The following is a 25,065-nucleotide window of genomic DNA, read 5'->3' as shown; positions in this document are numbered from 1 at the left end:
GAAGACTAATGAAAATATATTGGCTGCCAAAAAGTTCTCGACTTTCAAAAAAATATTCATTAACTTCATATCAACTTTATTATGTCATTTGTCAGATTTTATAAGTAAATAAGGACTTCGGGACTACCAAAACATGTTAGACTTTGGAGATTTTGGCTAAAAAGGAGGAGAGAATCACGAAGTGGACTCTACTATCTCCAAAAAAGAGGAGACAAGAATACCATATTCTTGCACACGTGGCCCTTTTCTTAATCCCGTGATTAACAAAAGTGCATTTTTTGAAGCGTTTTTGGCCCTAATTCTAAGCTATGAAGGTTCTTTAGGGTCCATGGATAGTCCTACCTTTTGATTAGATAAATGGATAGTCTGTTTCTTCCTTAATTAGTCAATCAACTGTGGCTATCTATTATCTAGGTTTGCTTGCCTTTTAATGAGCCTAGACTAAGGTTCCTTTCATGTTATTTAATGTAAACTTTCTTTCCCCACAATGAATACTTGTTTGATTAGAGACTAGCCAATTCATACCTAGTAGATAGTCATAAATTCCTAAGAATAAAACTCTAAATTTTGCATTTGTGTGTTGGTTTTCTAAGTGAAGTTTAGCCTTTGATAGTTTGAGTTGAATAGACTTATTTTCCATTTGTTAGTTCAACTATCAATTTTCTAGTGGGTTTAAGTTCTAGCCGTAATTTCTTTATACACCTGGGAGATATAAAGGAGTGAGTCACTCCACAATCAATCAAAAGTTGAAAGGATTTACCTTGTTATTCTATAGGTACTTGTTGTAGGATGATATATTGGCATCCAACCTCTTAATTGTTGGTGGCTGCATGTATGGTACCTCTTTTTACTTCTTCATAAAATGCCATGGTTTTCTTCTTCTTCCCCAACCAAGAAACAAGCTTGGACCCACTTATACCTCATCTTGCTCCTTGTCCTCAACCTCGGTTATTGAAATTACCTCTTGTTAGGGGGTTACGAGGACGGTTTGCATTGGTGTTGTTTGCCCTGGCAAGGCATTGGGCTTGAAAGTGGTCTTGTTGGTTGCACCTAAAGCAATGGGGTTGGGATCCTTGATTGGCATTGACATGATTAGGGTTGTGGCTGTTGGTTGGGTGGTTTGGGGCATTGTTGACAAGTTTGAGACAACCCCAATTTTGATTTCTCATATGAAGATTAACCCTAGCCCTCTTTGGGTAGGTAAATCCTTAGTTTAGAATGTATGGGGTAGCTTGAAAATTGCATCAAGCAGGGGAGTCCACCAAGGGCTAAGCTCATAGTCAAGCATCCTCAAGGTCGAAAGATTTCATGGCTTTAAGTTGCCCATTTAGTGGTAGATTCAAGACTTAACAAAAATAAGCTACTTACTGGCTTATTATCATCTTGGGGGCATACTTTAGGAGGGTAACGAATAGTAACCCTCCACTATCAAACATTGTTGCCTCAAAATAAAGAATCTATCCATCTTTCGTATTTAGTAATATGGGGAGAAGTACCTTCCTTAAACTATTGCTTTAATTAGTTCCTAGGTTTGGGAGGTCTCTACACCATCAAAGATGGGCCTCTGCAATGAGACAAAGTCCCAAGCTATCATAGCCTGATTGGTTATATGCTTGTCTAACTTGCAAAGAAGTAGTTCTCCACATCTTAATCTATGTTTTAGTATTGATTTCTATTTAAAGTCCTTTTCCATTGAATTTGGGAGGCTTTACTTGCTTTAATAGAAACTTCTTTTCTTGATTGTCATACAAAGTGACTAGTAGTGGGGGTACCTGAAAAATTTGTTCAAATTTAGATGAGATTACTCACACCATGAAAAGTTCAAGTTTTACTACATAAATATGTACATTATCAATCTTTGAAAAGAGATGTTTAACATAGTGGGTATGGATTGACTCATGGAACTTGGCAATGAATATTTCCTTACACAAGGGGGACTTTTCATAAACTTTGAGAAGGAAATATTAACTTGAATTTTTAGGAAATATTTTATGACATAATTTTTTTGTTTTATCTTTCCTAGGTGAGCTACTCTATTAAGATTATATTAGTCATTCAACCATAATTGTACCAATCTTGGTAGATATTTCAATCATTTAAATTTGTGATAATTTTCATTCTAAATTCCTCCAAGAGACAACATGTCGAGTCCCACACGTCTCCACATAATACCCATGAGGAAAATAAAGCTTTTCCAACATCTTCATGAAGTATTTATGTGAGATGAGTAGTCCTATGAATGCAAGGTGGGTCAGTACTATAGCAAGACTAGGTAATGACCCAAGTAATTGTCCTATAAAACCCATTGGGCTCGAGTCATAGCCTCACCCTTATGATACTCGATAGGTTTAGGGGGACCGCATAAAAGATAAAGAGTTTGAAAATGTTGAACCTTTTGGCCCAACAAATCCACCACAACTCAAAGTTGCTGATACGGTCCATACACATACAGAATTTGGTAGAAAGCCTATACCAACCCATGTATTGCATCCATTGGTAGGTTTTGAAGAACTAGTAAGGAGGGAAAACAAAGATCCAATCCATTGACCAAAAAAGATACTCTCACAAGAGTAGGCTACACTATGATCCCATCTAGGGGGAACATCATACAAAATTCCTCCTTCACATGATATCAAAAAATATGTAAGAGAGTGTACTTCCCCTATTATCTCATGTTTCCATGCGTATATTGATTTCTTTACATTTGCCAACACTAAATTATCCTTAGAAGGTTTATAACTTTTTAAAGAAATTATTCTCTTAATATTTTTCTAAGGTTATTGCTCAATGCTTTGAGCCTCATATTTTATTCGAATATGGGAACTCTCTTTACTTACAAGGCATTAATTGGCCTAAATTTTTATTCATGCAAAGTATTGGCAATGGTTTTACTAGGCTTAATAATGTATTTATGAGGAGTTATTCGCTTTACATGAAAAACCATGAGGATAGTCAAGGTGACTTGATATCTTTAGATTGGGTATAAAAGAGTTACGGGGTCACATTCCAATGCGCTTAGGATCCACAATTTCTGGCAATTTTGCGAACATGCATATTGATTTTTATTGGTCAACTAACTATTTACACAAATAAGAGCATGAGGGTCTTTGGTTTCAAAGAACCAAAAGACTTCAATCAAATTAAGCTCTTCAAGGACCTTAACTCTAATGAAATTCTTCTTGATATGCCTAACTTTCTCACCATCAATCAAGTAATTCCCATCTCACAATTTCCAACTCTCATCTTGGATTTTTTACCATTCATATTCAAGGATAGCCTTGAAAGTAACAAAGGCCACATAGCATCAAAATCAGAAATTTCTCGATCCACAAGTCATGGTGGTGTACATTGCTTAAAACATCTCATGGCTCAAGAGCTAGTTAAAGATACCCTAAAGAAATATCCCAACTTTATCAACTATTCACAAACACTAAATCATTTTTCCCAAGTCAATGTATGTATTTATATTACAAAAAATCAATATCTATTGATTGAACATCATTTTTATTGATGGAGGATACTAAGATTTATGCTCTGATACCATGTGCAATGCACTTGACCCTGAATTATAGGGAGGATAGTTTGAGAGTCATCTAGGGATCCAATCCTAGCTATCGCCATCAGTGCTATTTATGAGCATGCAGATTAAGGCAACTAGGTGTCCCCTAGGTCTACCTCATAAGAGAAGCATCCGGACTCATCCCATGAGGATTGACATGTAGATTCCTAAAAACAAAATTGTGGTCTCTAGTAGCCATCTAGCATTGAGCTAAGACGGTCACTATTGCACAAGCCATCAGATACTCGAGGCGACCAAGCACCGCACTTGGTCAATGATATTGAGAGACAAGGATGTGCTAAGTGTCCACCCCTCTATCCATAAAGCATAGTCTCACACCACACTTAAATGAATGAGAGTGAGAAACAATGGGAAGCTAAGCATCAACCCCTCTGCCCATAAGGCATAGTCTCACGCTAGTCCCCTAAAAAAATACTTAGCCAATTCAACCCTAGGGAGGTCATTTGACCCTTTCCTAAATTTTGGAAGAAGCTACTCAGCTAACCAATTCCATCCAACTATATGATGGTTTCATCTGGAATATGGTCCATGCTTCCCAATCATGGCGTATTTTAGTAATCTAAGCAAGCATACTACTCACATTGTGAGACATATAAAAACAACTCCCTTAATTAATTTTGATACAGGGTTCATTAACATGTACTTAAATATGAATATCAAAATGCTCTTTTTGAAAACATGTGATAATTCATATTATTATAATTATAACCACTCCAAAGTGTCAACCAATCCAAAACTAGGTTGGCACCCTACCATGTTTATCTCGCGCCTTCCAATACTAAACCACATTGGGCTCAAATCAGTTTTCTTCCCTATCTTCGGACTGAGATTGAGATTATAACCTCATACTAGCAATTTGCTAGTTTTCGTCCACCATAATGGAGAATCTTTATATATGAACAACTATACATGCCTAGCGGTGGTCAATTGCCTTAGGCAATTTATACACAACTCTGGGTAGAGAGTATCCTAGGCCTAGCCCTAGGAATGGTATCATGCCTCAAACTTGTTTTTCTAGTGAAGGTACAGACATCATATTAGAATATTTTTCAAGAATCTATTGCAACCAAAATTAGTCAAACAAGAAAATCAAACAAGCAATTAATTGACTTTTATCAACTTGAAATTTTTAAAAAGGAAAAACTTACAATTTATTATGTGCCTTTTTTAAAGCTACAAAAAAGTAAGTGTGATGTGTGTAATTTATAAATACTTTATTTTTTTCAATATGATTTTCTAAACTATTATAAAAACATTAAATTTCCTAGACCATCAGATGGTATTATGAACAAAAGACCTATCTAAGAGTCTAATAATTTCAAAAATTAATGTTCAAATTTTTTAAATAATTTATAAGGTTAAATCTAAATTTCCATTATTTTTATAGATATTTCTTGCTAATTCAACTAATTTCTTAAAACAAATTAAGTCCTTAACTACTAATCTAATTTTATGTATAACTTATTCTATTCATCTCAATTAATAAACTTTAATTTTATGATATTTATATAAGTTAAATTAGCAAAGTGCATGTCATGGATCCACTTGTTGAAGTGTACATGAGTATTCATTGCACTAAGTAGGAGGGATGTGTTGGATGGAAGAGATGAAGAAAGAGTTTATAAAATGAAATGATGAAACAAAAAGTAACCTAGTTCTATCTTTAAAACACTAACATTTTAAACCATTAAAAGGTTGTTCATAGACAATATTATCTTATGTTTTAAACTAATGTTTTAGCATGCATGTATAAATGTGCCAATGTGACAGTTGCTCACTATACATGCTAATATCTAGAGGGAGCCCTCTTTCTCTCTCTCACTCCCCCCAACACACATGGATTGTGTATGTGTGCACAATATTTTAGAAAAAAAAGTGCATATACATGTTTAAACAATTCACTATAAAGTGCAAGAATATACACATAGTCTATCAACTAGTTTTGGCGGGGAGGCATCTCCCTCCCCTTATGGATATTTGAATGTATACTTCTTATCTTGATTTAAAAATCTGTGTATATATCTTCAAATTTTTAAAATTTAGCAAAGGTATCTTCTCCCCTCAATGAACATTTGGATGCATGCATTTTTTCTCAAAAATTAAGATGCACATATAGACATTCAAATAATTTTGAATAAAGTGTAGAATATACCATTTGATATAAACAACCTTAGGTGCATATTCTTTGAGCTAGTGCTTGGCTTCGTAGAGTTCACTATGTATGCTGAGGTTTTTGTGTTGCACATGTGCAAAATCTCAAACATTGGTTGTGCTGAAAGAGGTGAGTAGGATTGAGTGAGAAGAGCATAAGCAGAAGCAAGAGCGTGAGCTATGGAGGTTTGAATAAGAGAGAGCAAGACTAGTGTGTGGAAACTTCCAATAGTAACAATATGCGACCTGCCTTTCCTTATAATTCTATCATTCTAAAGAATAAGAAATAAAGATGGCAGTAATAGGGGGCACCACTTGAAGTATATAAGTGTGTAGGAACTAAGTATAATGTAAATATATGCAACTAGGCACATGCGGCCTTTAACGCCCATCATTCTCCCACTTAAAGATAAATGTACATAAGTGAGGAGAAAAGTATAATATTTACACATGAATACAACTAAATGAGAGGAAACATCACATTATCCTACATACATCAACTTCCTAAGGAAGGCATAACATTCCACTAGGAGACTTTTAATGAGCAAATTAGCAAGATTTTCATGTATAGAGATATTGAAAAGCTCTATGTGCTTATCCTCAATCACCTCTCCGATGAAGTAATAATGCATGTCAATGTGCTTGGTCTTCACATGAAAAACCAGATTGTATGCCAATTGGATGGCACTCATAGAATCCCAATGCAAGGTAGGAGTTGTAGAATTCATACCAAATTTTGCAATCCCAAATTTTGATCAACTTTGGATCCTAATTATTGCACTTGTCTTTGGAAATATGGAAGAATTCCTCACATCCAAAGACTCTCAAGTGTTCATATGAAGGAGGCTTACTAGACCATACCTCCTCTATAACTCTGGTATCATAAGCACTGCATAGGGATTTATTAGTCAAATGAACTATAGTAGTAACTACCTCATCCCAAAACATATGGGATACGCCTACATGATTGAGCATGCACATGGCGACACCATTTTGGGTTGGGGTATAAGAAGCAGTCAATTGATGCTTAATGCCCCTTGATCATCACATAATTGCTCAAAATCACAAGATACATACTCACCCCCATTATCTAATCTTAGGCATTTTAGCATATGCCTAGAATAGTTCTCAACCAAAGCAACAAGTGCTAAAAAGTAGCTAAAACATATGATTTTTTCTTTATGGGATAGGCCCAAGCATTATGTGAAAAATCATCAACAAATGCAACAAAATACTTAGCATCACCCAAAGACTGACATGGCATGGAACCACAACCATCATAATGAACAAGAGCCAATGACTCACCCATGCATGTAGAGGCAAACTTTTTATGAACATCACAAGCCTGCCTACCATATAAGTAATGATCACAAGAATTAAAAAAAGAGTGGTCCATAGGTAGGAGATATTGTACATGAGTCAAAACTTTCACTCCTTCTAAGGAAACAATGACACAAAGGTATATGAGGAAGTTCGTTGAGATGGACAATGCATGATCCATAGATCCAAAAGTAAGCAAGTGATAAAAAACAAGCAAGGGATAAAGTATGTCAACTTTGGCACCTCTAGAAGAAATGAGGTTGCCATGAGTAATCTTCTAAGAAGAATCACCAAAAAAGACACAATAACGAGCATCATCTAACTCTCTTGCAAAACTAAGACTTTTCGTCAAAGTTTGGACACAATGTACATCATGCAAAACAAAAGAAGTACCTCTAGGAGATTGCAAAAGTGAACATTATCAATACTAATAATGCCACACATTATCATCTCCCAATCATACAGAACTTGAAATGGTATAGTAGGTGTAAAACCAACTGCAATGCTGGGTCACATGAAAGGAAGTCCCCAAATCAAGTAACCAACATTGAGAGAATGAGGACTCACCATCAATCAACTGTGTGGCAACAACAAGTGAAGAAGTAGCCAATATGTTGCAATATGACTCATACTCTAATGTAGTAATCGCTTCAATATTGATGGTGAGTTTAGTGATACATTGATCATCTGATGATTTACCATTCTCTTGCATTTTTCGTTTGCCTTTGTCACACTATCCTAGTGCATCTTATGGCACTGCAATTTTATGTGTCCCTATTGCCCACAATAATGGCATGTAAGCAAAGACTTAAGACTACGAGATTTACTACAAGCCTTTCCAACCACGAGATCTAAAATTAGACCTATTCTGTTGTGGGTATCTACCACAATGGTCATTACCACCTCTAGCATCATGTATGCATTCAACCAAGAGTGAGCATGAGTTGCATCCACATTCTTCCTATTAACATCTTTAGTGACTAAAGCTTCCGCTACATCTGAGCATATAATGCCACTCTTAAGAGCATTAGTGTTTATGGCAGTACAAAATGTGTCCCATGACTCGGGGAGAGTGACAAGCCAGAACATAGGCTTAATACTATCATCAAAGACAATCTTTTGCAACGTAAGCTGGTTGCAAATATAATGGAACTCATTCAAATGAGTAGACATATGAGTTCCTTCCTTCATACAAACGTCCCCAAGATTCTTAAGTTAGTACAACTACAAAGCCAGGCTTTGCTTATCATGAAGATCACATATCTTTTCCCACAACTTCCATGCACTACACTAGTAGTCTCAATCATATTGAAATAAACTTACTTAGACAATGATAAAATGATTGTGGACTTATATAGCTCATCAAGTTCCTCCCAATCATCAATAGAAAAGTTTTTTGGCTTTATGCCCTAGCATTTCAATTTCTTAACCTACTTCTTTTGGACCAATCCTTGCCAAATTTATGTCTTCCAGTAGTTAACATTATTACCAATGTCAAAGATAGCACTATCACTAGAAGCACTAGAAGCACCCATCGTAATGACTGCAAAGTAAAGAGATATGAAAAAGGAGGAGTATAAAGCAATGTAATACTATCCACAAAATAGAAGCACTACAGTGCTTGAAACAAGGGTTTTCCCTCAATAAAAAAGCTCCAAAGAGAATTCTCAAATGGCGTTAAGCATGATTGCACTGACATTCAAAGCATATACTTTCTATCCACTATTTATGATAGCAAAAGTCCTAATGACTGAGAAAAATGATCTCATTGTGAATAAGCATTAATGAAGCATAAACATTCAAATGCTTAATATTCCAAATTGTGAGTGGCAATTTTGTCCACAAATGATAGTCAATAGCTAATTATTTCTTCCCTAAATGATGCCAAAGATGGAGCTAAAATTACCAAAGAAGTACCCAATAGCTAAGCAAAGACAAGGAAGAAGTGTTAGAGCAAAATGGCTAATGCAAGGGGAGCAAGATAGCCCGTAAAAATGCACTAAAAATTATAGGCTATTTTTTGGGGCCTTCTTCTATTGCTATTGACCCTATTGGTTCACTTGACACTAGCCAAAGATCCTTTGAAAGTTGAATATAACTAGGAAAGCTAGAGAGAATATATTTATCTCAAATGATTGAAGATATGGCTACAATGAAAGCTAGGTTTGAAGCTCTCTTTCCTAGGCTAAATTGGAATATGCCCCCTTCGATGCTAGTTGAAAGGGGTGACCAGAGTGAGAGAGAAGAGCACAAGTGGAAGCAAGAGCAAGAATATGGAGGTTTGAACAAGAGAGAGTAAGATTAGTGTGTGGGAAATTCTAGCAAATACAATGTGTGACCTACCTTCTCTTATTACTCTATCATAGTAAAGAATAATAAATAAAAGGTAGCAGTGTGGATGGCCTTCACCTATAGTGTGCAAGTGTGCAGGTACTAAATACAAGGTAAACATAGGCAGTTAGGCATAGCTGGCCTTTAACCCCCAACATATACTTGGAATTAAATTAAAAAATAAGATTATCTATAAGTTGCTTGGACACACATCCCCTCAAAAAGTAATCATCTAAGTTTGATGTGGTAGCACTTGTAAATCTCTTAACACTTTACCACTCATAACAATTTGAAGGACATACTTTTATAAATACAAGATAACGAGTCATGTAGATATCATCAATTTGCTCATCCTAAATGCATTGTAAAGGCTTAACCAATAATCACAAATATGTCTTATGAATTAAATATGGCATCAAGAGGTATTAGCCCTTTTGTAATCACAGACCCAAACATTAGAACTAAACACATATACATCTGTACATTGATGTGAATGTAGATTGAATTTGAAGCCCTCATATTAAACATCATGTTTAACCAAATAGAATGAAACAAATAACACAGAAATACTCAAAAAGATAATTTATCCAAATGGAAAATGTTTATCGGCACTTGATATATTCTATGAATTAGTACATTGTGTAGAATATGTAGAATATGACACAAGAGTTACATGGATGGTAGGCTAATGGCATGCAAATTCAAATAATCATATGGGACTAACATTTTAGAGGATTTTTGAACCTCGACATCTAGTATACCAAGTATGTTCGGCATAAAACCCCCACCATGGCAAAGTAAATCAAGAGTTGTGTGCTTCACCTAAACCTTATATTATACCTACATGTTGACAAAAATTTTCACTTGAAGACAACCAAAAATAACTAATCAATCGCATGGATTATGGCAATGTAAAGGAGAGAAAAATTACATATAAGTTTTTTTGTAGAAGATAAGATGCAATCTCTACTCTATCCTATGTTGATTGATGCAAAAACACTAGATTATAAAGTTATGATCATCAAAAAACTATGGAAAATGATAGCTATAAGAAAACATAAATCCCTCTTAATAAAAAATAACTAATTAGTCACATGAATTTTGGCTACATAAAACACAAAAATTTAACCTATAAGATAATTTGTAGAATAGAAGATAGAATGTTTGCTTTGCTTTGTGTTGATTTGCTATAGCAACAATTGATTGTAAAGTTGGAACTAATATCAAACTCTACTATAAAGTTAGCAAAAAATATAAAACACACACATGCACACATACACAAAGAGAGAGAGACACACACAGATATGTGCAACTATTCAATCTTTCTTAAATTAATCTCTATAAGAAGACAATGCCAAGACATGAAGCTCTATTGAAAAACAATAAAAAAGAAAAAAACACATAGAGACATATGAGCACATATTTAATCTTGCCCAAAATGATGTCTGTAAGAAGATAATAACAAGTTAGAATCAAGGTCAAACTCTACTAAAATAATAACATAGAAAAGAAACCATGAAGAGAGAGAGAGAGAGAGAGAGAGAGAGAGAGAGAGAGAGAGAGAGAGAGAGAGAGAGAGAGAGAGAGAGAGAGAGATAGAGAGAGAGAGAGAGAGAGAGAGAGAGAGAGAGAGAGAGAGAGAGATGAGCAAACAACAAGTTGTGTTTCGATGGAGTTTTCACACAAACAACACGATCAAGTTGAGAAGAGGGTAGAAGGGAGAGTAGACACAATAGGCTAAAAAGCTCTTCATGCAATAGACTAGGCAATGATGATAGCTAAGTAGATAGTACGAAAGTGAGAAACACAAGGAGAGTGACAAGAAAAAGAAGAAGAACATAAAATGAATGAAGGAATAAACTCCAAATTGAAATTAAAAGGCTAAATAGATGCCTTACGGGTGATGAGAGCATCGGACTACCAAGAACAAATATAAGATTTGATTGAGAGAGGAGAAATAAGATTATGATAGCTAGAGAAAATATCCATAATAGAGATAATGATCATTCACTAACAAAGCTTTAAAAAAAGGCAATTGATGAAAAGCAAATAGAAGGAAGGCCGTATAAAAAAGACAAAGGAACAAAACTCATGTCTAGAAATTGTTAGAGGAGTAACTAGACGTTTGTAATCTTGAGCTACTTAAGTCTACCCCATAGGGAAAGCTCCACCTCAACCCCACAAGGATCGACCTAAAAAGATGAACCTAAGTACTCATCTAGCATCGACTTCTAAGATGATTGCATTGCTATCATCGCTCAAGTCGAAGCAAAAAAAAAATTGCACTTGGTTCAAAGAGAGTGAGAAACAAGGGGAGAAATGTGCACCAAGCCCTCTACCCATCGAGTAAAGTCTCAACTCTAGCCCCCTAAAATGGCATTGGTTGGATTCTAATGATGACAAACTAAGATAGTCAACATTCGACTCTTCCTAGACTTGCCTAATCTAACACTTGAATTGTGATGGAAGCCTCTTGGAAAACCAAGACTACCCTTCCTTTGGCAAGACCTATCAAGGATCTAGCCACTTACTTTTTTCTACGGTTTTCTTTAGTTGTTTCATTAATCCTAGCACAATTTAAATTGCATGAACTTCACTAATTAGCCCTTTAAACAATGTTGCTTTGTGTAATTTAGATACATACAATAAACAAAGAAAAACAATCTTTCCAAAAAAGAAAATATTTAGTCAAATTTTATTTCAATAATCGTTCTAGTTCGTATTCGAACTCCTCACAATGGTCAAAAATAAATCACCAAGTCCTTCGACAATTAGCATCAAGGCCTTTTGAGAGATGCATCCAGGCTTACAATGAGTAGGCTGTCCTAGAGGTCCCAAGGAATTATGACTAGAGCCTACAATGGGCCCCTACAAAGAGCTTTAGAGCTAGTGCAACTATCCTTGGGAGAGGCCTAGTGTGCTCAATCATAAGTTTAATATGTATTTAAGTATTCCCTTTTTAGAAAATTCACAATCATTTTTTAAACAATCATTCAATGCAGCAAGCAATTACTCCTGTGCATAAGTGTATGTATAGGTCCTGAGTTTACAAACATGGGTCCCATAGTCTCAAGTCATGAAAATTGATTTTTTTTAATGAAGTTAGTTGCATCTAGGCAACAATGATGACTTGGTTTGAGTATCGAGGTTTATTCCTAGAGGATCAACCCCTACGTTTTTAGCCCTAGCATGGTACTTATTTATATACGTCCTAGTAACGTTTAATACCTCCTTTAATTCCTTTTGAAAGTGGTTAGATTATAAATTAAATGTCCTATAGCCCATTGCTATAAGGAAACAAATGCCTAAACTCATAATTCCTTCCAATAAAGAAACCTTCAACTAACTCTATCCTTGACAACCTTTATGAGGCTATGTGCAGGTTTTTCTCCGATAACTAATTTGAGATCAATATCGATCTACTTTCTATTGTTTCAATGATGGCTTTTAGACTTTTCCAAACATGGGTTTGGTAGTCTTGAGTCCTGAATTTAGGTTATTTTAATCAAGTTAGTCAATCTAGGGCAAAAGTGATGCCTTGGTTTCAATATCAAGGTTTATTCTTAGAGGATCAACCCCTATGTTTTTAGCCCTAGCATGGTACTTATTTATATCCATTTTAATCATGTTTATTTAATATCTCATTTAAATCCTTTTGAAAGTGGCTAGATTATAAATTAAATATCCTGTAGCCCATCACTATAAGGAAACAAATGAGTTGTCTATTCCTTCCTAGTAAGAAAGTATTTAATTTATTCTAAGACTAGATATAAGGACTAAGGTACCATCATGAGAGGTTAATTATAGTCGAATTTTTTGTGTGCTTAATGTTTTATCCTTCTACTTGGCATTCTAGGTATCCACAAGAATCCTCAACTGCCTAATAGTCTACATTACTAATGAATTTTTCTTCTAGCCATATTTTTAACAAGACAACTACGAAAAACACAAAGGAATAACCTAGACTTGGGGTTGGAAATGGGAGCATCGCATCCTAGTGTAAAAAGTAATACCCTTGTTTACATATAAGTCCCTAACTACCCCTCTCTCTATCTCACTATCTCCCTTCTCTTTGTCTTGTGTGTGTGTGTGTGTGTGTGTGTGTGTGTGTGTGTGTGTGTGTGTGTGTGTGTGTGTGTGTGTGTGTGTGTGTGTGTGTGTGTGTGTGTGTGTGTGTGTGTGTGTGTGTGTGTGTGTGTGTGTGTGTGTGTGTGTGTGTGTGTGTGTGTGTGTGTGTGTGTGTGTGTGTGTGTGTGTGTGTGTGTGTGTGTGTGTGTGTGTGTGTGTGTGTGTGTGTGTGTGTGTGTGTGTGTGTGTGTGTGTGTGTGTGTGTGTGTGTGTGTGTGTGTGTGTGTGTGTGTGTGTGTGTGTGTGTGTGTGTGTGTGTGTGTGACTATCTCCCTTCTCTTTGTCTTTTGTCTGTGTGTGTGTGACTATCTCCCTTCTCTTTGTCTTTTGTCTGTGTGTGTGTGTGTGTGTGTGTGTCTGTGTGCACGTGTGCATGCACCTCCTCTATCTCTCTTCTTCCCCTATCTCTCCCTCTCACTATCTTCCCCTAAATCTCCCTTTCCTCTCTATATCTCACCTTCTCTTCTTGTATGCTTCTCTCGTTCTTCTGTCTCACTCTCTCTATCTTCTTTCTCTTTCATACACACACACACCTAGTAATCCTCTCAACTGACGATGTGAAAAAGACAAGTATTCCTTCTCTTAAAGCTTAAGGCTTTGAGCCTTATATAGGTCTTCAACTAACTCTACCCTTGCTGACATTTATGAGGTCATGTGCAAGTTTTTCTCCGATAACTGATCTTAGATCAATACTTTGTGCTCACTCAATGATGGATTTTTCACTTGCCCTCATGTAGTTTTAACTCATTTTCATGTTGTCTTTGTGGTCACTTTGGGATCCTGTGGTGGGTGTGAGATGATGGCCTAAGATGACAATAGTGATGATATCCATGGTGTTGACAACAATGACCAATGTTTTGTGTTTTTTCCCTTAAAATATATTATAAGGTCATTACAACTATGTGGGCTACAAAAATCATGTTGCTTGTTAATGTGGAGAAAATCACGTGGCTACTAAGTAAGCAAGATGAGCCACAGATAACCACGGGTAGATCTAATAAACCCTAATCTCCATCTTATGTGACTTGGGTGATCATTGTTGTCACAAATGTAGAACTGATAGGTAGAAGGAGTACCAAAGCTCTGAATATCCTTGACAAACACTAGTGGAGTCTTATAACCAAGAGATTGACACAGAAAAATGCAAGGACTAACATATTTGTCAACATGACTCACGCACAAATGGAGTGTTTTCTGTGGGGACACAATTTGAGGAATGGGAGCTTCACACATTAAGAAGCATATTCTAAAGACACTAGAGAATGTGGTAGCTTATACCATCCATCATCTAATGGAAAAGTTTCTTTTTGAAAGCTCTATGAGAACAATGAGCATAGAACTAAAGAGGCCAAAATTCCGTGCATTGAGAAAATTGAGGGGTAAGAGTCAATACCCATGTATACAATTGAGGATATTGATGGGGTGACATGTGTTTCACACTTTCAATATACTAGGGGATAATTTGGTTTCATGCAACACACCCATCAAACCAAGCTTCACCAAATAGAAGGTATGCAAGATCCTCTCATGCAAATCAAAGCTTATAACAATACAAAATAAGGGTGGGTTGTGAAAAGCAAAATAACTCAATTGTGCACGTGAATTAGACATGAGCTTTTGTTGCATGTGGCATCCCCATTAATGTAATTTGAAACTCAATGTTTCAAGTTGATTTAATATCCATGGTAAAAGTAGCATTTATCTTACAAAAATGCAACAAAATGCATACAAAATACTTAGATAATATAAAAGTAGAGTTGGGGGCACACCTAAATGTGAAGTAATTTAATGTGAATATTCCTATGGACTGTACGATTATGTTGGATGGTTGGAAAACAACCAATGCAAGCCACTGATTTTAATGTCGTCGCCATATGTCCCAGGAGCATATTCTTTTTGGAAGGCATCAATACATCTCTTCATGTAAGGGGACTCTTGCTATAAATTCCTTGGGCATCGAGGACTAGCCTAACCGATACAAGCTCAAGAGGGTCTTACTGAAAGGCCTTGATACTAGACAAGGGCTAATGTTGAGGGTAAAGGTGCCTCTGCCTAGCCGCCCGTGTATTACTACATTGACAGTACCCGGCACTGCACACTGCAGGTGGCAGGCGGCCGTTATCATCACTTTATTCTTTATTCTTTTAGTGACAGTTTGAATAAAGGAAGGCTCGGTCACACATTGTGATTGTTGGAGTTCCCATTTGTGCCTCTCTCTCTTCTTGCTCTTGCTCTCCGCCATAGCTCATTTCCAAGCAAGCTTCGATCCTTCTCACCTTTTAGCTAATTGGTGGATTGTGCCCATGCACAAGTATGGGAGTACTTTGGGTACCAGTCCCAATGTAAAGGACAGAATGTCTACACAACATTGCACCTTGGAGAATGTGCGGGTAAATATACTACTTGTAACTATTTACAAAGGACTATTTGAATTCTGCTAGGACAGATTAGCAGACTAAAGAAAACCCTAAAGAAAAGCGAGTGGCTAGATCCTCGACAGGACTTGTCAAAGGTAGGGTGGTCTCAGTTCTCGCCGAGAGGTTTCCATCACAATCTAATGTTAGTTTAGGTAAGTCTACGAAGAGCCAAACATTGACTATCCTAGCATATTGTCATTAAAACTCAACTAGTGCCATTTTAGGGGGATGGAGTTGAGACTTTACCCTACAGGTAGAAGGATTTATGTGCATCGCGCAGCAATGGTTCGCTTTAGCTTGAGGGATGATAGCAATACAATCACCTCAAAAGCTTATGCTAGATGGCTAATGAGAGACTATAGCATATAACATAGGTTTCCATTTCAAGTTGATCCTTGTGGGGTTGAGGCAGAGCTTTCCCTACAAGGTAGACTCAAGTAGCTCAAGATTATAAATGTCTGGTTATTCTAATGAGTTCCGAATGGCAGTAGTCTTGATTATTCTTGATGGGCTACAAAATAGGTAGGCATGTTACATATATCAATCCTCTATTTCTGTACCATTTCAATTCTTGTTGCGTTGCTCTTGCGTCATAGTGATGATTGTGGTGCAAATGGGTGGATTAATGTTCTCATTGCATTTAAGGACATGTCATTTCAATCAAAATTAGATTGAGAATGCCATAAACATATACTTATGCTAAGTTTACACATCATTCCAACTATATTAGAGCCACCTTAGCATTTGATAGTCGAGGAACTTCAAGGAAGTTGTGTCCTTGCAATTTCTTGACTTACAAAATGCCTCCCTAAGTAAACCTTTTTAGGATAGAGCTCCATGACCTCCTTTAGGATACATGAATTTGATAGATTTTTCTATAGAAAGTATGTAGTCCACAATGTTAGACCCCTTCTAGGATCTAAATTTGCAACCCTACTAATTTCTAGTGCCAATCATGGCTTCTCCTTATTTGCCAACATAGCAATGTTTGGCACTTGAAGAGTAACTAATAAGTAATTGAGAAAAGGCATGTGAGTAACCTCCAATCGTATCCAATACAATAATTGTCGTGTTTTATGCATGGTTGCATGTTTTACACAATCGCATGGTCTCTTCCAATCATCGATTCATTGGTAGAGAAGGCTATATGATAAGTGTGTCAAATTTTGTAGCCATGCCACAATTTATCATGCCAATGAGCACCCTCCTTGATGTTCTAATGAAGTGCGACACAATGTTGTTTGTATGCAAACCATTTTGAAATAATTTCTTTTTTGTATAAAGAGCACATTGTGTTCACAAAGCCACACACCAAGGATAGATTGTATGCTCAAACACTTTCAAACCACATACTTTCCCTCTCCCAATGGGTCAGCCCACTATGAGTGGAGTAATAATTCCAATAGTTTAGAGACCCTTATTGCATCCGGTTTGTCGTCATGGTGCAACCCATTGTAATCCCAACAGGGATGCTAGGCTTGCCAATGGTGTTAGGATTCCCTCTACCCATTTTTAGTGGGTTAGCAAAGGAAGATGCGGGGCTCCACATTAATGAGTTCCAAAAGTTAATGTTCAACAGTCGAATCCAATGATGCTCTTTAATATGGCTTTGAAAGGATGAGTTGTGGTATGGAATGGTATCAAAACCTGGAAGTTGGAACCATTACAACAATTGATCTATTAGGCTTCAGATATTGCTAGACTGTTCATTAAGGAGATATTCAGACTCCATGGTCTACCCAAAAGGATCATCAGTTGATCAAGACTCCCTTTTCACATCTCATTTCTGGAGAGGGATATTTGAAGCTATTGGGACTTAGCTCTGTTTTAGTATGGCCTATCATTCTCAAATTGATGGCCAAGGGTCAATCCAGTGATTGAAGGTATGCTTAGAGCATATTGTTGTCACGAATCCAAGAAGTGAATCCAATATCTACCCTTGGTGGAGTTTGCCTACAATGCTTCCTTCCAGCAAAGCATTCAAATGACACCTTTCCAAGCATTGTATGGGCATGATTGTCGTTCTCTAAATCTAGTATGTAAGAATACTTATCACAATGAAACGTTTGAGCTAGCTATGCAAAATTTACTTTTATTTTAGATCTTATTTCAATTAAACTATCATATCTGTTGTATAATAATCTTGTCATGTTAGTTTTGGTTAGATTTGTTCACACAATCAAATCTCTTATCTCTTATCATCTCTTTTACTACATCAATAGTGTATGTCTATGCATGTACCTTAGGATAAGAGAGGCAACAATATATTGTACACCCCCAAAAAAATCCCTAAATTTGGAAAATTCAAACGAATGTTTTGGGGGTATAGAGCTAGGATTCATCTTTGAACTAGCCATGTTGATCTAGCATTGGAGATTTGGAATGACAATATAGTAGCACATGCCCTCAATCTTAAACATGCATAGCAACCCCTAGACAATGCACAAGACCACGTTGTGAAATTTACTGTGAAGCAAATCTATTGCAACTTGTAGGTTTATTTGCATCAATGGATTTTGTTGAATGTAGTATTTTGTAGTGTGGGCCTCCTCCAAAAATGCCTCATTAGCAACCTTGACTAACTTCAAACATTCCCATGTCTCCACTAACCCACCAATGGAGAGTTGTACTTGTGAAGAATTGATCTCATCTCCATAGATTTAAGGATGGTGTGAATGGATCTCTTTCTTTGTGGGTATACATGTCACACACTTCTTTCTACCTATACATTGATAGGGGCCCTAGCTATCAATGTGAACACTTTGCTAATGTGGCACTAGAGGCTCTTTTGTGCCAAAATCTTTCTATGTGAAGTCTCCTACCACAATTGGTCTACCATGAATGGATGACCGTGACAATTGTTTAGCTGCTATAGGAATTGATCCACTTCCAAAGGTTCTCTTTGACCTCTATACCAAGATTTTCAATATTTTTAGGCAACCACTGTTGAATTGTAGAAATGAATGTGACTAATATGGGGTCATGCATTGCTCTCATCAAAGGATGTTTATCCACCATTGCATCGTAGTTGTTCCCAACCTCTTTTCCTCCTAAGGTATAGCAAATTGGTCTAAGAGGCAAGCATGCTACACCAAGATCCACTAATTGTTAACATTGATTCCCCCCCTCCCCCCTCCCTGCGGCAAAAAAGCTTAAGCACATTAGTGTAACATTCAAGCACCTTATGTCAAGATTCCCTAAATTCTAAGATGAATTTATCGATATATTAAATTTATCCTACCACATATTGGTGTAGGCTACAAGCACACCAAGATGCATTAACTTTTTTTCTATTAACGAATTTCTATTAACGTTGTTTAATTTTTTGGCCAATGTAATTATGCTTCACCAAGATGCATTACATAATAAAGTATAAGTTTAATTAATGACATAGAATAGTTAAAGAGAGAAGGAGCAAAAGACGATAGGATAGGTGGACAGTATAAAAGAAAGGTTTCATTCTTTGTGCAATTAAACAATGAGTCTAAGATTTTGATATATTTTATACCAAAACCCTTTGAAAGTACAATGATTAAGGTATTATATGAATGGTAAAACATAACGTGTATAGATTAGATTTTTAAAAATACAAGTGTACAAATGTAACCTAGCCCTTCATTTTGCAGGTACTTAAAACCTTGGATTCTACATGAACCCTAAATATCTAAGGACATCAACCACATGATAAACAAGGAATAAGTATATGACTAGGAATTAACAAGCTTCAATTGGAATCTGCATGCTAGAAATTTGAGGCCATCTTTAAATGTGGAAATTCTAAACATCATGTTAGCTTCCATGAAACGTAAGGCTCCACTACAATAATAGGTATCGCTTGAAGTGTCAAAATCCATTGACATGGAATTGAAAATCAATTTGAATCACCTCTAGATATTCAATTGGGGTAACTTCTCTTCTAGCTAGCAAGCACTCTCCTCTTGGAGTTTTTGGCATCATATAGAGGCTTCAAGTCTATGTATATGTAAGAGGAGAACTTCACTTGAACTCATCATTTTGCATGGTAGAGGCTCCACCTTTGTGAGGAGACTCTCCAAAGACATCATTGTAAGATCTTTTCTAGGAGACTCTGATTTTTTTAGGGAAGTCATTGTAAGAAATTGAATTTTAAATTGAGCTTAGAGCAACAAAGATTCTTTATTAGGTGCAATCCACCAATTTATGTACTTGGAATGACTTGTGCAATTGAAGTATGAAGGAAAACTTGCCAAATTTTTCATAAAAATGTTAGCTTTCCAAGACAAACATACATACGTAAGTTCCTTATGTGGTAAGACTTTGCATAAATTTCAATCTATAGAAAATCAAAACTTGTAAGTAAAGCTTTGCATTTTCAATAAGCATTTTCAAGGTAGATGAAGTAATCTTAGAAGAAGAATCAAGTCCTCAAAGTCTAAGCAATTTTGAGCACTCACTTCATTGCTAACATCATTTCGATTATATGCAAACTTTGAATTTGTATTTTTACATTTGACCTTCAAAAAGCATATATCAACATAGAAGTAATAGAACATAATATTCCATCATGTACTGAAAGCATCCACATTTGGAGAACTCGATTGATCAATCTAGAAGAAGAGAGAGTATTCAACATCTAAACCATGATTGGTCAATCTATAAAAGAGATAGTAGTCCACATCTATACACCTTGATTGATTGATACATTACCTAAATAGACACTCAAGATTGAAAATCCCTCCTACAATACTTTCCACAACTCGTATTAAAGCCCGTATATAGGAGGATTTGCATAAACATAGCCAAGAGAGATCAACAAAGAAATCCCAAAATCTCATAGCATTTATATGGCCAAGGATGGACACATTATGCCTACTTGTGAGATATTTGCAAGCATGGCTACTGCAAAAATATTGTTCTTGTTATCCCCTTATTCTTCTATGTCTTGATGCAACAAGTCAAGATCCTTTAAAAATCTAGCATAAGAAAACATAAACTCCATGGGTACTACTACCTACTCCTCAATCCTCTACTCATGGAAAAGCTAAAGGCATTACATCCATCACCCCAAGATGTGATGCGTGCCATAATCATGCATACCCTCAAATGTTCTTTGAATATGCCATGATCAAGGCTATGCACTAAGAAGCAATCTTGAAGAGTCATTTCATTGCTCCAAATGTGATCAAAGCTCCCATAATACATGTATTGTTAACTTCATCAATGCAATGAGTAAAAAAACCATACTCCTTAACACGAGTCTTGCCCTTTGAAAATGATGCAATGGGTGAATGGGTAAAAACACCTATGCTCATAGGGTGGATTCTTGCACGTGAAAGACCCTTATTAGTGCCATTCTATCCCTTGACCAGATTATATTTGTATTTGGATGTTGTAAGAGTTCTTGTGTGGTATTCAATTGAGGTTTGATTTTTGGAGAGAGGGCCTAAAGCTATTGGACTAGCAAAAAATTTAGAAAAATGCTACTCATTTAATCTCCAAAAATGTCCATTCTTTTCCAATCTAAAGCTATTTGCAAATAGAACATTCTTGTTATATCGAGCCAAAGTTGACATAACTTTTCTTAGTACTCTCCAATCTATTTCTATATATTAATAGAGCTTTGCCTTGGAAATCCCAAACCAACAAGAAAGCTCCCAAGCCAATGTGGCACAAGGAGGAGAAGTTTGGTACCCAAGAAATAGAGTTTTTTTTTTTTTTTTGAAGGATCACTAGGGATTATGTTCACACACACACACGCACACACGCACACACACACACACACACACACACTCTCTCTCTCTCTCTCTGTGTTAATTAAACAAGTACTCTCATTTTCTATTTTTTAATTGAACATAAAATATGACCATGAAAAGGGAAAAGATGAGTATTTAAAATTTGTATTTGGCTCTCTCTCTCTCTCTCTCTCTCTCTCTCTCTCTCTCTCTCTCTCTCTTAGAGAGAGATTAATTTCTTTTTTAATTAGACATAAAATGATATGATATTTTAATGGTTGAACATATGCATAAATGTTACAACTCTAAAAACATCCACAAATGCACATGCACTACTTAAAAAGAGTAAATTTTTATTAATAATAAAATTAGTAAATAAGATAATAATTTTAACGATCAAGCATACTTATACAATGTATTCATACTCTAAAACCACACAAATGTATATAAATTATAAATACACACATACACATGTACACGTGCAAACACATACACATATATGCATATATGCTAATATACACATAAATATGAGTTTAAAAAAATAAAGAGAGAAGGAGAGAATGAATACACTTATAAAACACATTCCAAAATGTATACATGCACATAGAGACAAACACATCCACGCACAAATATCTACATGTACATATACATGTAATGCGCACACGCACACATGCATATACATGCACATATATGAGGTGAAAAAATATAAGAGATGAGAAATAAACAAAATAAAAAAAAGTAAAAATGGTAAAAAGAAGAGTGGATGTACATGAGACCACACAAATGGGCATATATGTATTATATACATATATACATACACACCCAAAGCATAACAAAAACAAGAAGAGGTAAAAAGAAAAAAAGGTGTATCATTCTCGTGTGTGTGTGTGTGTGTGTGTGTGTGTAAAGAGAAGAAAAAGAGAAATAGGAGAAGAAAAGAGAGAGGGGAAGAGAGGAGAAATTTGAGAGAAGAGCACACACACTTATAAGACCACACAAAATGTAGAGAGGAAAAGAGCGAGGAGGAAGAATGAATATATATTTATAAAGTACACACTTACGAATATACACACATGCACATATGCAAACACATCCACATAAATGTATACATGCAATGCATATGCAAATGTGCATAGCATGTGTACACAACATGTACACATATGAGATAATAAAAGATGAGAGATGAAGAAGAAAAATAAAGCAAAGAATGAAATTTATGAGAGCACGAGAGAGGACACACATTTACAAGACCACACAAATAGTTGCACAAATATTGAACACACACACATTCCTACACATTCAAACACACATATATATGCACCTATACACACGTACACACAAAGCATAGAAAAAACAAAGTGTGTGAGCTACCTCTGTGTGTGTGTGTGTGTGTGTGTGTGTGTGTGTAATATGTACATACATACATACATGTAAGCTTTTGAAGTTTGGATTATGTTTATTATGTGCTTTCGAACCCCAATGTAAAGCATGGGAGAACACCAAAAGAATCTAGACGTCTAGTATAAATAATATGTTAACAATCAAGATCACTAAAAGCAAATCAGCCGATTAATAGACTAGACTTCATTTTTATGAAGAAGCTGTAATACATTCTTGAGTCATGTTTCGAAAATAGACTTTATTTCTAGACATTGCAAAGTTACAAAAGTGAGTCTTGGTTTATTGCTAGACACTGCAAAGTTACAAAACTGGTGGTTTGAGACTTGTGAGACAATGACAAAACAAATGACGTAAATGATAATGCTCAAATTTAAGTGTCCTTTGCAAATTTACATCTAAGGCATAGCTCTCTTACTGTAAGTGTCCTTTGCAAATTTACATCTGAAGCATAGCTCTTTTATAATACAGAAAACAATTGTGCAGGAAGAGATTAAGGGGAAAGAGCAAGATACAAAAAGCTGCATAGTTGTTCTTTTGCTGAACTGAAGCACCGGATGCTTCCACAGTTTTAAGTCTTACAAAAAGGCTCAATTGTGCTCTCTGGCAAAAGGAACAAAAAATCTGTATGTTAGGGTTTGAAAACCTTGCACGAGCTAGTCACCTCTTTAGAAATAGGAACTGCTGAAAGTGGCCATAGTTTTGGAAGCTTTGTACTTCGTTGAAGAAATCCACTTGAGAAATCAGGTGCACAACCAGCCCAACATGTTCAGAAGCGATGGATTTGTTATTCCATGTGAACTTAGCATCATCTCATCCATGAACAATCCACAATGCTTCATGCTGGCATAATCTACAATAGCACAAAATTCTGCATATGCCTCAAAGGGTAACATAGCCTTCAGCAACATTCAAGTCCCGTGTGCTTCAGACAATAAATGCTGCTCATGTAATTGCAGCACCCTGCCATAGTTTCTCCACTTCGTGCAGTGATAACATATCAAAGCCTTTAGAACAAGGCTACCATTTAACAGAGGTATTGCTATGACCTGTTGGTAAAACGTCATCCTGCTTCTCTCTCTCCAATCCAGAAACTTCACTATCTTTGAGATTTCCCTAAACCATTAGCCCATCAAACTTAAACTAGACATGGTAAGCTTGTCATTCGCTAGAGTCGCCGTGAATATCCTGAACCACTGCAGTTCTTGCACAAAATCAGCCCTGCAAAAGCTCCCCAGATTGAGCAGAGCCAATTTGAGGGACCAGGGGAAGAGGGAAAGGAGGGGAGGGGATGGGGGGCAGGCAAGAAGTCAATAACACACAAGTATAAATGACAAGCTCTAGGCTTTAGTTAACAGTATCAAGCAGTTCTAGTATACAACAACATAACAATAATGCCAAATTTACACATTCTAAAATCTTGCTATGGGGTAAAAACCAAAAAGTTCTAGTTTACAACAATGAAACAACTGCTGATACACATCCTAAAATCTTGCTATAGCATGGTAAAATCATGATCATTCAGCATTGCAGTGCTTGACAGATTAGGATGCTTCTACCTGCACCCCGACAAACTCGGCAATCAGTCAAACCAGACTCTCCTTTCATTTTTCCTCCTGTGCAGAACACGCATTTTGTACCACCTGCAAGACAAACAACATCAGGAAACCGTATAAGAAAGTGCCTGCATGTTTCAATGCTCATAATGATATTCATTGTGAAACCAGCTTTCTTTCTCAAAGAGGATGGTAAAACTTGATCAAGCACTTAATTACAGCAATTAATAAATTCAATAAAACTGAAATGCACACTTTACCATAACATTATTGGACGTTGGACATCTTGTTGGCCCCAAAATTGGCGCCCCTTACAGTATTTCTTTAACTTGTAATTGCAATTGGATGGAATACCAACTAAGATTTCTCGATCTCCTTTGCTGATCCAAAAGCCTATTGCTGTCACAAACGATCAGCAAGCCTTTTGGGCAATTTGCCATCTTGTTGGCCCCAAAATTGGCGCCCCTTACAGT

At 36.2% G+C, this 25,065-nt stretch overlaps 1 protein-coding gene across 1 annotated transcript in view; it reads right to left on the bottom strand.

The window, feature by feature from the left end:
- Positions 1–23,373: 23,373 nt before the first annotated feature.
- LOC148041046 (thylakoid lumenal P17.1 protein) overlaps positions 23,374–25,065 on the bottom strand; it is a 28,495-nt gene continuing 26,803 nt past the window's right edge. Inside the window, exons 3-4 of the mRNA XM_087676005.1 lie at positions 24,596–24,679; positions 23,374–24,257 (exon numbers count right to left, since the gene is read on the bottom strand). Coding sequence (XP_087532131.1) covers positions 24,205–24,257; positions 24,596–24,679 — 137 coding nt within the window. The 3' untranslated portion in view covers positions 23,374–24,204. The remainder of the gene's footprint in view (positions 24,258–24,595; positions 24,680–25,065) is intronic.

Source organism: Lygodium microphyllum, chromosome 1 (genome assembly GCF_053477565.2).
Source record: "Lygodium microphyllum isolate KBCC chromosome 1, Lygodium_microphyllum_v1.1.10, whole genome shotgun sequence".
NCBI lineage: Eukaryota > Viridiplantae > Streptophyta > Polypodiopsida > Schizaeales > Lygodiaceae > Lygodium > Lygodium microphyllum.
Note: the sequence above shows the minus strand (reverse complement) of the source record. Positions and strands in the feature narration are given on the sequence as shown.